The 14,731-nt window shown below is 39.1% G+C and overlaps 1 protein-coding gene across 4 annotated transcripts in view; it reads right to left on the minus strand.

The window, feature by feature from the left end:
- Positions 1-738: 738 nt before the first annotated feature.
- Ankrd44 (ankyrin repeat domain 44) overlaps positions 739-14,731 on the minus strand; it is a 278,250-nt gene continuing 264,257 nt past the window's right edge. For 2 of the 4 annotated variants that reach the window (XM_090354537.1, XM_090354536.1), the window contains exons 23-28: positions 14,566-14,649; positions 12,963-13,108; positions 12,135-12,217; positions 9,921-10,003; positions 8,230-8,321; positions 739-4,035 (exon numbers count right to left, since the gene is read on the minus strand). In XM_090354537.1, the coding sequence (XP_090210663.1) occupies positions 3,977-4,035; positions 8,230-8,321; positions 9,921-10,003; positions 12,135-12,217; positions 12,963-13,108; positions 14,566-14,649 (547 nt within the window). In that variant the 3' untranslated portion in view covers positions 739-3,976. Of the gene's footprint in view, positions 5,352-8,229; positions 8,322-9,920; positions 10,004-12,134; positions 12,218-12,962; positions 13,109-14,565; positions 14,650-14,731 lie in introns of all 4 variants that reach the window. The other 2 variants (XM_090354535.1, XM_090354534.1) reach the window with 1 other exon arrangement.

The following is a 14,731-nucleotide window of genomic DNA, read 5'->3' on the forward strand; positions in this document are numbered from 1 at the left end:
CTCAGCGATAGATAAAACTGTCTGCTCTAAGTTGGTAAATAACTTGTGACATGATTCATGACTGAATCCCAGACTGAATAATATTTAGATTTGAATAAACAACTGAGGCAAGGCTGAGTACCAAACCTTCCTGAACATCTCTGGCAGAATGTGGCAGAGAACACAGAAGAGAAATTGTAGATAGTAACACAGACAGAGAACAGAATTACATGGACATCTTTAAGATAATGCAGAGAGGTCAGCTCTGTCATTGTTATGGATCAACCAAAGAGTAGCAGTGACAGCAATGAGGACAGGTTGCTGGTTTTGCAATTTTGAAGAACCCATAACCTGTCACATTTCCCCTTTCCCTTATCTTCAAAGAGACTTAGAGCAAACTCAGGTTTCGCTATGACTACTGTGACACATTTCATAGTTCCTGTATTTGTTTGCACTCTTTCCCCCATCCTAATTTTCCCACTTGGTCTTTATTACATGTCTTGTTGCCAGCCAGCTGAAGTTCTTCATGGAAAAGGTCAGAGGCATAAGTAAAAATAATAGATACAATATAGATACTTGGATTTTTTTCTCTTATTTCGATAGTACAAAGAGAAATGGCAAAACAATGGAGCTAGGGGCAACTCTATTTTGATTATTTTCAAATTGTAATTTGATTAAGGGTAGGACAAATATTTAAATTAGCATAATTTGGAAAATGCATATATTGGATAAATTAAAGAGAATACCAATTGCAACAATATTTGTACCGTTTTTATTTGTAAAAATAACCATCTGAATGCATTTCCAAAGTATATTACAGTTAAGTACTTCATTACATTATTAGAGCATTCAGTAGTTGCAAAAGTATTAAACTGTGCTTGAGACGATTCAGACTGGTTCAACGTCGTTCACTGAACTAAAAGCCATTTTTCTCATTTTTACAGTCATGACATTTCCTGGAGCCATTCAACTCCAATTTACATAAGAAAACATTACACACAAAAATTCCACTGAAATATCAAACAATATTTTATGCTGGTACAAAGATGTTATGCAAAATAAAATACTGGCACCAAATTCGTATCATCATGCTTTGCAAAGATATATTGCACATGCTAAAGCAGAAAAACTGTAGACAAAACTACCAAATGAAAGATACTTGCATCGAACCCTTACATCACTGCAGAAGAAACACATAGGATTACATTTTATACACACTCGATTGTCACTATCTTAAAACTTCTTTCTCCTATAATACTGACCTATGGTTTACAGTTTTGTAAGAAGAAAGCATTTTAGCACTGCAAAATCAAATGTCATTCCTATAGAAAACTTCAGCGTTTTCATTTTCAAAGCAGGGGGAAAAAATGGGGAAACACTTTGTACAAAGGAGGACTGAAATGAAAACTTACTGGTATTATATTGCTCTGATAACACTCAAATGAAAACAATACAAAACATTTCACAGAACATTTTCAGAATATACAAATATAAAAGGCACTCTAACTTCATGTTACAAGTTTTAAAAAAATGAGTTCTTCAAGCAACCAAAGAAACAGATAAGCAAACTAAGTTGCTCAACAGTACAAAGAATAACTAGTGCAGCAAATCCATTAGGTGTTCTTCTAACTCATACTAAAATAAGACAGGAAGCAGCTGTTCACTGCCTAAAGTACCAAAACATACTCTGATGCCCTTTTAGTAATGATAAATAGAAATCCCCTGAGCTATTTATTTGTTGTAGAATCATAGCATATTTTAGGCAATTTTGAGATAGGAATGTATTTACCAAAGATAGGCAGACACTGGCAAACAGATAACCAAACATTATCATTGTGGCCATGGATAAAACAAGAGTCTAAAAATAACACACTAAGGTAAAGCACTAATCAACTAGGACTTGATTCAAAACACATTTTCTGATACCCCTGCACAGAAAGTTATGCTGAAAGCATAGTTTTATTTCCTTTTTTTTTTTTTTTTTTGCCAGTCCTGGGCTTGAGCTCAGGGCCTGAGCACTGTCCTTGGACTTTCTCAAGGCTAGAGCTCTACCACTTGAGCCTCAGCACCACTTCCAGCTTTTTTCTATGTATATAGTACTGAGGAATCAAACTTGCATCTTTGTGCATGCTAGGCAAGCACAACCACTAGGTCAAATTCCCGACTGTCATAGTTTTATTTCTAAGTGATTGAATTGAAACACAAAGAAATTCTTGTTCTTAAAGTCATTTCTTTAAAAACAATGATGTTGTAAGAGAGAAATCAAATGAGGGGAGAGACTGTGTCAAGGACTGTTTCACTGTAAGCATGATTCCACTGTGTTCCTTTGTCTTTCTATTAGAAAGAGTGAGGAGAAGTCCAAGTGCAGCACCATGGACAGAATGTCTCATGACAGGCCACTGTTTTGCTGACCCAGCCTTCTATTCTCTGCCATTCTATAAGAAAAAAATGTTAATGCTGCTTCACCATTAATGCAGGCGTTTCCTTTCTTGTTTTAAATGCCAACTGAGTGAGATTTCCATTCACTTCCAGAAACCAACAGCTCAGTGTAACATGCTTTCTCAACATTGAAGCGCGCCTGTATCTTCATTTTTTGATGATAAAGGCATTAGTGCTCATTAGCAATTTATCTACTTAAAAAAAAATCCCATCTTCTCTGAACAAGATGGAAGAAAACACAACACCAAGAGTTTAAAAAATAATCGTGGTGGTGATGGGAGGTGTTTATAAAATTATAATTCCAGTCCTCTTATAAGACCTTTGACTATGTTCTCATGTTGAATTTGAACATACATGATGAGTTTTAATTAACCCTAGTACATTAAAAGAGCGTGATTTGATTCCTTTGCAGTTGGTGAAAAATATAATGCATGATATATTTTTTTAAATTTTTTTTGCCAGTTGTGGGGCTTGAACTCAGGGCCTGAGCACTGTCTTTGGACTTTTCTCAAGGCTAGAGCTCTACCACTTGAGCTACAACACCACTTCCAGCTTTTTTCTACGTATGTGGTACCGAGGAATCGAACCCAGGTCTTCGTGCATGTTAGGCAAGCACTCTACCACTAGGCCAAACTCCCAGCCCCAATAATGCATGATATATATTTTTGAAGATGTGATGGACAGTTTAAAAACAACTATCTCCCAGACATTATACAATAGAAATTTGCAGGGTGAAATGTAAGCTATTATAAAATGTTGAAAAGAACTGTCCCAACACAACCTATGGCTTCCCTGTCTCTTCCTCAATTGGAAAATAGCACTTGGGGTGGTAATTTTTATGACCTCTCTTGGCACAGTGTCCAAGCTGACCTCATGTCCCACTTATTTTTAAGATTCTCTTCAGTATCTTAAGGGTCATTTGGGGGTTTTATTTTGGGCCATCTTGGTATACATACTTCACACTGTTTCAGTGCTCAGCTTGCAGAAAAGCATATGGGTGGCAAATGTTTTACAAGCTGCCTACAGAATGGGGCTGAGCAAGGAATGAATCTAAGGGCTGCCTGGAAATGTTAGTAGTGGAAATGCTGGATTTGTCCCCAGGGCTGTTGCTTATCCCAGGGTCAAGGGTGATTTTCCACCTTCATTATAGTCCAAATAAGTACACAGCAATTAGAAGAGAGCTAACAGTTAATGTTTCCTTGGCATTGGTTTCATTTCAAATAAATACAAACACATTCACATCAAAAGTATACAGACATTTTCTCTAGTTTGGCAAGAAAATAAACTGTGGTCAATACATCATCAATTACAAATGTTAAACCATCAACTAGAAATCTGTGTCATAAGAAATATAAAATACAATAAAGACTGGTACACAAAAAGATTACATTTTTTTAATCCATAGAAAAACTTACTAGAATTCTCACTCGCAGTTTGAAAGAAAAAAAAAAGTTAAATCTTTCCTTTGAGTCTGAAGCATTTTGGTCCTCGTGGACAGCTGGTTGAGGGACATATTTACATACACACCAATGTGTGTCTGTGCATCATTTTGAAAGTCTCATTCTTCTTTTTGTACAGCTGTTCCAGATGTAGAACAGGGTCCATTCAACCTAGAAGCTTTGGCAGAGGGAGCAGACACAGGATTCACTATGTTGATTTTGTCATCAAGCAACTCGCAATTGGATTTCATTTCCATCTCGCCCATTTCTATTTCCTGCTCCACTTTCTTGGTTCCCGTTGATAATTACTCTTTCACTCCCTTGGCAAGAAGGCCTTGACTCCTTGACTGAGAAGCTTACTTAGTATTTTACTACCTGATTGACATGCTGACAATTCTAATATCTTCACAAAGTTGGTATTTTGATATAAAGAACAAGCTATCTGAGGGCTGTTTCATATTAAACTGGCATGTCGTCTCAGTGTTTTGGTGTAATATAATTTCTCACCTGGAATGTTATTAGCTATGGATTTGGGTTCAATCACTTGGGTAAAAATTTATCACAGGCTTATTAATGAGAAACACTGGTGCCATATTTGTCTTCAATAAAACAAAACACATTCAATTTTCCCATTCATCTGGCCACATGGACAAACATCATCAGAAAGAAGCTGAGGATAATTAAGTTCTTACTACAGAGGACAGGAATAGTTTGAATTCTTTTTTTTTAAAGATTACAGACATTATTAATTCTGAAGATGAACACCTTTATCTCTGGCTCCTAATGATGGAATAAACATCAAAGGAGAGGTCGTTTCCTGTCCACTCTGGCCCTCTCCTCCCAGGGAACATGAATGTTACATCAATGGCCTTCTCAGAACTCAATTGCTAAGTACTTGAGGAGGGGGGGTTGGAGAGGAGTCTCAATCATGAACAGTTGCCTCTCTATTGTATTATTCCCCAGATAGAGAGAAAAAAAATGAATACTTTTACATTCTTTGCTTAAAATAAGAGGTAGACTTTCACAGAAGTACCTTAGATTTAAGGAAAACGAGAAACAAAAAAGAATCAGGGCACACGTGGGAGCATTTCTCACTGCAGCCAGCCTAGCTTACCCTCCCTTCTGTTGATACTTTATTGGTTGTGGCCCCCAAATACTTGGGACACAGCATAAACCTGGAGTTCAAGCTTCTTTCTTTCCCTTCCTCCAGCATAGCTGATCACGAAAGAAATTCTACAGTCCAAAATCAGAATGTTTCAGAATCAGAATCATTTTCATTGTATCCGTCCTCGGAGCCTACGTTGTTACTGCACAGGCTAACCATGCTACCTAGATTGGAGAGGGTCGTCCTGCTCAAATTGTCTTTTTTAAAACAAACGAAGTTGACAGCCGTCATTGTACTGGGAGGAGAAAAAGGCATCATGGTAGCCAAAATGAGAGCCAGGCAGTCAGCCACATCTTTGCTAGGAGCACAAGCGAGGGCCGGGGTATGACCTGGGCATAAATGCAGACAAAGCAGTGGTTAGTCCTAAGGGCCGAGAGCGCCATGAGCATTCCACAGTACATCTCCTACAACGTCAGAGTGGAGATGTATGTAGAGTTAGAATTCATGCCAGGTGCAAGGAATTCTCACAAGTCATGCTAGGGGTGAGGCTGGAAGGGGTTGGGAGGGAGAGACATTTTATGAAGGATTTGTCATTTGCAGCTCACATGACTACAGAAAGCGCAGTATTATCTAAAGTTAGGCAGAATTCCAACCTTCTTCTAGTGGATAGAAACATGAGGTGGTGAGGGTGAGACACAATTCCACAAAAAATAGTAACACCACAACCAGGAAGACATTTCCACCAGACAGCATGCACAGACACCATGAGCCCCAGGCCTGGCCTGAGGAGGACTCTGATTCTGAGAACAATGACTCAGTATGGTAAGTAATTGTGTATCAGCACAGAAAAGATACTGGAAATTAGAGGACTGTCTAAACGTCTGATGAGGCCTTGACATTTTAGTGGAAGTGTAGACCAATTAACTGGCTTAAAAAAACTGGAATTATTTGAAGAGATTAGACATAGGAGGGTGTTCATTTATGGTTAAAAATTGACTACTATGGGATCACATTGACTGGAATACAGTGTAACCACATAGGGAGATGTAACCATAATCATTGATGGAAGCCACCAAAAACTCATTACCACTTAAAAAAAAAAAACTTTAACAGAATTTACCACTCCCCTTCAAAAAGGAATTGCTACCTCCTCAACTAAAGGCCCAAATTTGAACTGTCACAAATGCACAGGAATGACTGTGCTGGCCATAATAAGAAGTGTGTCATTCTCTATCAGCTAGACTTTAAGGAGTTTAGCTGAGGAATTTAGATGAGAAAGCTGCCTGACTGAACACGTCATATGATGCCTTGGAGAGATACGTGGGCCCTATGATTAGATTGCCACCCTTGGTCCAACCATCATTCTATTGGTCCTAAGAGGAAGGATTAGTCACCCTCTCTGTGGGGCTAAATCTCCTCTTACTTTAGGTGCAGTTTACTTGCTCAGCCAGCCATACAGAGATCACTCCATCTTTAAGAGACCATCCCTCTCTTAGGTGTGAACACAAACAAGAATGGACACATAGGTGAACATCTCATTCCAGTAAGGATATTGGTGTAGAAGGGAATTACTATTGCCATGCTGCACAAAATTGCTCCCAAATGTCCTAGGTCCTGAGGAAGCAACAACACAGCTAAACTTCTAGAGAGGCGAGCTACTGACTCAGGGCTCCTTCCTGAGCCTAAAGGTTAAATAAACCTCTGAGGGCAGTAGATTTATTTACATGGGAGAAAGGCCAAACTCATTTGTTCTGGTCTTCTTGGTCATTTTGGAGAACAAATTGTGGGTGGAAGCATATATAGGTGATCAGAGGGCAAGGGGAAGGGGGAGGGAAAACCAAGGGGATAAAGTCCCAAAGCTTCCTGGATGAATAGGGTTGGGAATAGAGCAGGGTACATGCTAGGATAAATAGAACGGCAAACCCAAACTAGTAAGAGTAGCTAGTATGTCAGCATGGCTGCTTACTTCTGAGAAATGGGCATGGGCTGCTAATTCCAATACCTGTAATAAGCAGTTAATTGAGTTACATTACTACATTAGAATACTTCAATTAAGATGTACTGATTAATGCCACATATAAAAGTTACATATTTTATGAGGATCCAAAAGTTTCTCTGGCTCCCCAAGGCCAAGAGGCACTGTGCTTAGAATGGCATATTTAGTTTTATTCTAGTACTCGTTAGTTTTCAAATTTTCTTGGAGCAAAGTAGAAAGCTTCTGACAAGAATTATTCCACTTCAAAAAGAAATGTTATATAGGTCAGAAGATGCTTTCAAGTTTAAGCTTTAATTAAAATTTCTTACTTCCTGAGCTCTAGGGGCTCATGCCTCTAATTCTAGCTAGTTAGGGGGCTGAGACCTGAGGATCACGGTTCAAAGTCTGCCTGGGCAGGTGAGGATGTGAGACTCTTTTCTCCAGTTAGCCAGCAAAAATCAAAAGTGAAACTATGGCTCAAATGGTAGAATGCCATCCTTGAGTGAAAAAACTAAGGGAAATGCCATGGTCTGAGTTCAAACCCCAGATCTGACAGAGAAAAATTTTTTTCTTTTGCTATCCTAATTTCCAGATTAAGGAAATAAGTTCTGATCTTCACATTAAAAATATAAAAGGTGCCAGGTGCTGGTAGCTCATTCCTATACTCCTAGCTATTCAGGAGGCTGTGATTTGAGGATGACAGTTCAAAGCAGCCTGGGTAGGAAAGTCTTTGAGATTCTAATTAATCACCAAAAAGATAAATATGTGCTCTGGCTCCAGGGGTACAGGACTAGCCTTGAGAAAAAAGGCTCAGGGACAGTACTCAGGGACCGAGTTCAAGTGCCAGGAATGGCACAGACATAAACAAACAAACAAACAAACAAACAAATAGTTTGATCTCTGAATGAACTGAAATACAGTCTAAGAACTAGTTTTTTTTTTAATCAGCCATCAGCATGCACCAATGACATATGTTATCTCTAACTCTTTAGCATATGCAGTTAGAATCTAAAATGCCAAGTTGAAAGGTTTTGACTTTGCCTTAAACGTGTTAACTGGAGTGCTGAAGAGTTAGAGGTCAGTGGCTGATGTTACATGCAAGATGGGCCACACTGGTGAGCTACAGGTAGACAATATGTTTTCACTGAAAGACATGTTTTCCTTGCTTGAATGATAATTCCAAGGGGGAGAATTCTTCCTTTTTAAGCAGCTCCTACCCCTGTCTCTTTCCTCTGGCTTCAGCTAACATATGAGAAGCACCTGCAGCAACTGTTAATTTCTTTTCCACTCACCATTTTCATCTACAGCAAGAACACAGGCTCCTTTGGCCAACAACTCCTCAACTACCGCCTTCAAGCCATTGCGTGCCGCAACATGAAGAGGTCTAGAAAACAAAACAGAACAGAAAAGACACCAAACTTCAATGATGCCATACATTTGTGTAAGTGTAATAGTCCCAAAAGTCCACATGTTAAAGGATTGGTCCCAGACTTGGAGCTAGTGAGAGACAGTAGGATTTTTAAAGGGAGCAAGTTTTAGGTCACTAAGCGTGTGCCCTTGAAGGAATAGCTGCACTCCATCTCTTTCTTTTCTTTGTCCTGGCCACGGAGAACAACTTTGCACTGGCATATGCAAATCTTTTCTCTTCATAAGTTGATTGTGCCAGGCATTTGATATAATAGAAAGCTATATCAATGCAATGTTTTGGTCAATGGATATCACTAAAAAGAAAATGGTCAAAGAGTCTGCAAATAGTATATGCAGGGGTTTTTTTTGTTTTTTGTTTTTTACTACCACCCTACCCTTTGAGTCACAGTAACATTTCCAGTTTTCTGGTAGTTAATTGGAGATAGGAGTCTCATGGACTGTAGTGGCCCTGGTTGGCTTTGAACTGTGATCCTGAGATCTCAGCCTCCTGAGTAGCTAGGATTACAGGGATTATAGGTGTGAGCCACTGAGCCCAGCTACATTCTTTTTTTTTTTTTTTTACTTTTTAATACGCTTTAATAACGGGGTGATACTGATCACGATGCAGTGTACTTATAAGTTGATTTGTTGAAACCCCTTTGTATAACAATTAAAGTAGTAGTCGCAGCAGTAGTATAAAGATATAAGTTCCACTGATCTTTTCCCAATTGCTCTCCCATATTTGGCTCAGATTTCTGTATCAGTGTTGCAAATACTCTGTGCCTCAAACATTCGCAATGACAGTACCTAGGAAGAATGTAAGCTTTGGTGTTTTTGTGGAAGGTTCTTCACTGCCTGATTTCTACTTCAACATCCAAGTCACTGTTCCATGCAGTCCATCAAGGTGACTGGCATATAATATATAGTCCCCAAGTATCCTTATTATAAAGCACACACAGGTTTTATTGGATTCTTATAGAAAAAGGTATAATTCATCACAGTGTGTTATGTCAACTGTTTAGGAATGTTCAATGGAAAAAAAACAATTCTAATATTCTTTTTCTTTGAAAACAAGCATCTATGCAACTTCCTAAAATAGAAAGCAAAGCAGCTTCTAGATCTTTCACACCATGGATTACAGTGAATTACATTAAAGTATAATTAAAACAAATAGGTTAGAAACTCTTCAAATGTATTTTGGAAACCTGATTTACAAAACTGTTCTTTTCTAGTCAGAATACATAATGTATCAACATACTACAAATAGGTTCCCCAAATATGCCAGTTCATAATCCCATAAGATTTTTCAAACAGACTGCAAAATTGATAATGTTGCCACTGAAATATCAGCAGGGGAAAACAAAGACCTTACAAAATTCTGTGAAGGCATATCACAAGGACACATATTAAAATTGCCTTGCAATCAGCATTTGCAGATGTGTGACTAAAAGCTTCCAGAAGTGGGAAAGCCAGATCTTCATCTGTCATATAAGTTCCCAGGAAGGAGCTGGCACATGGCAGGCTCTTAACATTTGCTGACGTTGTATATAAGTCAAACTGTAACAGTCACACTTACGTCTGCAGTGAATTGTTTTTTGCATTAATAAGGCTCTCATCTTGTATCTTGTCAAGTATTAACAAGGCACATTTTTCATGACCCTAATAAAGAAAAACAATAAGGAACATGAAACACAGACACAGACAAGCTCCTGAAAAAAAAATTTTTTTTCAGTAGGCCTTAAATTGAAAATACATTTCTTCTGTCTAAAAAAAACAAAACAAAACATTCTACAAGGCTATTTTCTGAGTAACTTTTTTTCCTAAAAAGTAAATAGGCCCCAGATACTCTTAAGAGTCTAAATAACGTCTATTAGGCCTTAGTTAACATTTGCCTGTTCTAAAATATTCATAGTTAATATTAATAAGATAATTTTTAGAATTAATGTCCAGAGAGCTAAGATAGATGCTAGTTTAGCTAGGTCAGCTGGTGGATGGCAGAATTCGACACTCCTTTAAATCCTTCAACATTATTTAGTAAATACACATCAAATTCCTCCTCCAGTTACCACTGCCGAGATCCGTTTATCCTTAGGATTCCCAGCACACCGTGGCTCATCATTTATGACCTTGTGTCTTGAAACAGCCCTGTTTCTTCTGGAAAGCTTCTTTCATTACTCAGCCAGGGAAAAGTATTTCTGGATCTTATCGTAAGAGATGGCTCATAATTTAAAAAAAAAATCAATTGTTAAGTCAGAAATCCTTTAAAAACATCAAGCTTGGTGCCCCTTTTGGTTTTCATGGATTCTGAAGCTTTTGCTAATCAAGATCCATAATCTGGCAACTGCAGTACCACCTGGGACTTGGAACTGTTGACTCTTGTAGGTGTGTAGTGAGACTGCCTCCAAACCCAACAAGGACAAAAAGCTTAAAAAGCAAAATTCAGGAGGCTGAGATCTGAGGTCCAAGGTTTGAAGCCAGCCTCAGAAGGAAAGTTGTGAGGTTCTCACCTCCAATAAACTACTCAAAGAAGGCCGAAAGTGGCACTGCGGCTCAAGTGCCTTAGCCTTGAGCAGAAGCATCTGTGGGTCAGCACCCAGGCCCTGAGTTCAAGCCCCAGGACTGGAAAAAAAAGTTAGACTCAATCCTAGTAAGTCAGAACCTGTATTTTTAATGAACTAATTCATGTTAATTAAAAATTTGAAATACTGTCTCAGTAGGTCACTCAGGCTGGTCTTCAGTTCACAAACCTCCTGCCTCTGCCTCCTGAGTGTTGGGATTTCAGATTATCTGCCACCAAACTTGGCCAGCATCTGTATTTCAACAAAGTAAGGTATTCACTAGCATACTAAATAAACTGCATGAGACAACACGTTTTGCAGTTTCCATGGACTTCCCAGGTTATGTAATGAGAAAACACAGCAACAAAAGAAAAAGTCAGAGATTTCTAACACTAACTTAGCCATGTTAAAATAAACTGCCATCACTGGTGTCAACTTCCATTGTACTATACTGTCTTTTGTATGTACACATATACATATACACACATATGAATCATCTATACACACACATACATATGTGTGTATACAGAAGAACAAACACTATCATCAACAAAAAAGGAAACCCCCATGTTCTTGGCACTTAACGCTGCATAAGAAGCTGAGAATATAGCTTCTTTAGACTCCTTCTAGCCTATACAACACTCGGAGTTTGATCTCCAGCACGGGGGAAAAAAGAATCAAAGATTATGATGTACACCTGTCAGCCTAGCATTCAGGAACTCAAGGCAGGAAGATCTCAAGTTCAAAGTCAGATGATCTACATAGTGAGATCCTGCCTCCAAATCCATGTCCTATGGAGGCCCAGGTAAAGTGGAAAGCAAGGCCTTGGTTTCAGTCCCAGGAGGAAAGGTCCATCTATTTGCTTCACGGAGTATGTTGGGCTATGTTATTAGTTCAGATGGAACTAAGGAAAGCAAGCAGAACTGCTTAGAAGGCATATAGCTAAGGTCCTGTTATGATGCCACAACCAGGGAGACAGATGCAGTTCTGGTAACACAACAGGTAGAATATGGCAAAAATCCAAGTGGCATAGTTCATGTCCTCCTCACTCACTGTGCTGGAACTAACCTATCTTCCTCTACCTAGGGTTCTGCCCTTCCCAGCACTCCATATTCCACTCACACTGAAAACATCCCTGCAAGAGCCATGCTAAACACTTCCCAGACAGACAGAATTTCAGTGGGATTATTGTTATAACATTAATTAATGCTGTGTAAAGTTCATTTACATACTTTACTACTAGCCAAATGTAACGGTGTATTCAAGTCTTTATCTTTGATAGTCAGATCGGCCTGGGCACTGTTCACCAAGATATCTGTAGAAAAAAGAACACAAGGGGTTAATTTAAACTAAATGCTAATCACATGCATGGTAAAGTTGCTACCAAAAAACAAAGGATATTTAAATCACACAGTTTATAAATTCAGAGCTGAGGACAGAACTCAGATTACATATTATTTGATGTTGTTGAAAGAGAAAAAGAGCCAAGTTGTGCCACATATGTTCTACTCAAACTGGAAGCAGATAGGCATTAGTTTTTTTGTTGTTGTTTGGTTTTTGGTGGGTTATGGGGCTTGAACTCAGCCTGGGCGCTGTCCCTGAGCTCTTCAGCTCAAGCTACCACCCTACCCTTGAGCACTTCCTGTTTTCTAAGGGTTAACTGGAGATAAGAGTCTCAGGTTCTTTTGTGCCCAGGCTGGCTTTGAACCTGATCCTCAGATCTCAGCCTCCTGAGTAGCTAGGATTACAGGCGTGAGCTACCGCACCAGGCAATATGGCAATATGCATTAGTTTTAATTATCTTACTGTTTTATTATTTCCAGTTATAATGTTTCTGTTGTATTTGTTTTCTCAACACTGAGGCATTGCACTGTAGAGGAATACAAAGTCAAACAAAAGACCTTACAGGGAACAGTGAACCATTGAGCAAATGGAGTCAGGTGATTTATGTGAAAGTGACAATGGCTCTTTTCAAGTGTGTATAGTAGAAGATTTTAATTCCTCAGTTTTCCCTTGTTTTGGATAGGCAGAAATGCAGAGTCCACAGGGCAAGTACTCACCGACGGCGCCTGCCTGCCCATTCTCAGCAGCCATCATCAGCGCCGTCTTTCCCGAATTATCCACTGCATTCACTTGGGCATTGTGTCTCAAAAGAAGCTGCAAGCACTCCACGTGATCCCCAAAAGCTGCTGCATGAAGGGGTGTCCTAAAGATGTCAAACAAATGCTTTGCATTTAACTTCCTTTAAACTTACTCTCTCTTTCTTACTCATCAGTACTGGGGTCTAAACTCGGGGACTTGTACTTGCTCAGCAATACTCTACCACTGAAGGCACACCTGCACTCCTAGAATTTGTTTTCCACATATACTTGGCCATGTGTACAGACTCATTCATATATAAGAAAGCTCACTGTGCCACTTCTTAAGAGGGTAAAATATTGAAAACAAATGTTGTTCAACAGAAGAGAGGCTTAGGAAAACACAATCAATTCATTCAATGAAATAACATACAGCTTTAAAAAGAAAGACCTCCAATATGTTCTAAAAGCAGAATGTAGTTCCTGAGTGCTCCAATTTATATAAAAAGAATGTATGCTCACAAATATACTGAAAGGGGACCAGGAGTGTAGCCTAATGGCAGAGTGCTCACCTAGCATGCACGAAGACCTAGGTTCAATTCCTCCATACCACATACATAGAAAAAAGCTGGAAGTGGTGCTCTGGCTCAAGTGGTAGAGCTCTAGCCTTGAAAAAATCCCTAGGACATGAGTTGAAGCCCCAGGACTGGGAAACACAAACACACACACACACACACACACACACACACACACACACACACACACACACACACATACACACACTGGGAAACACATAAACACACACACACACACAAATATACTGAAAGTTATGTATAGAAAATATTTATGAGTACATAAAATATTTAAGAGATATAAAATCTCTTTTAAAGCCAAGGTTTGGAATTCTAGGGTAAGAGGGAAAATTATTTAGTCAGTTTTAGGGACTTGAACTCAAGGCCTGGACACTTTCCTGGCCAGGTTGGCTTTGAACCATGATCTTCAGAACTTAGCCTCCTGAGTGAATAAGATGATAGGCAAAAGCCACCGACTGGCATCTGGCTTTGTAGTATGTAGTTTAAAAAAAAAAACACGCGTTATTCATTTAAGTAGCAGATGTTCATCTGCATGTGGTGATTTATACCTTTAATCTCAGCCTTCAGGGGGTAAAGGCAGGAAGGTCACCACTTCAAAGCTAGCCTAGGCTACCAAGTAAGACAAAGACTGAGGAGATGGCTCAGTGGTGTAGGACTTGCCTCACACATGGAAAGTCTGAGAACTATTAAAAAGTAAAACCCAATTAAAAGCATTTTTTTTTTTTGCCAGTCCTGGGCTTAGGCTCAGGGCCTGAGCACTGTCCTTGGACTTTCTCAAGGCTAGAGCTCTACCACTTGAGCCTCAGTACCTCTTCCGGCTTTTTTCTATGTATGTGGTACCAAGGAATCAAATCCAGATCTTCGTGCATGCTAGGCAAGCACTCTACCACTAGGCCAAACTCCCAGCCCCAATTAAAAGCATTTTTGCTGCTCTGTGACTACAACACAAAAAATAAGACTCATCAAGACAAAATCATACTGGGATTACTCACCTGCCTTTATCATCGCGACAACTGACAATGTTGGAATCTATGGCCCCCAGAAGCAACGATGCACAATTCTCATGGTCATTTATTCTGAAATTAAAATGGATTTTAATGGGAAAAAAATCTCACTCTTTCAAAGATAATTTAGTCCCTCCTACCTCATCTTCCTACA

The sequence above is a fragment of the Megascapheus bottae genome, chromosome 21 (assembly GCF_031878675.1).
Source record: "Megascapheus bottae isolate mThoBot1 chromosome 21, mThoBot2.hap1, whole genome shotgun sequence".
In the NCBI taxonomy this organism is placed as follows: Eukaryota; Metazoa; Chordata; class Mammalia; order Rodentia; family Geomyidae; genus Megascapheus; species Megascapheus bottae.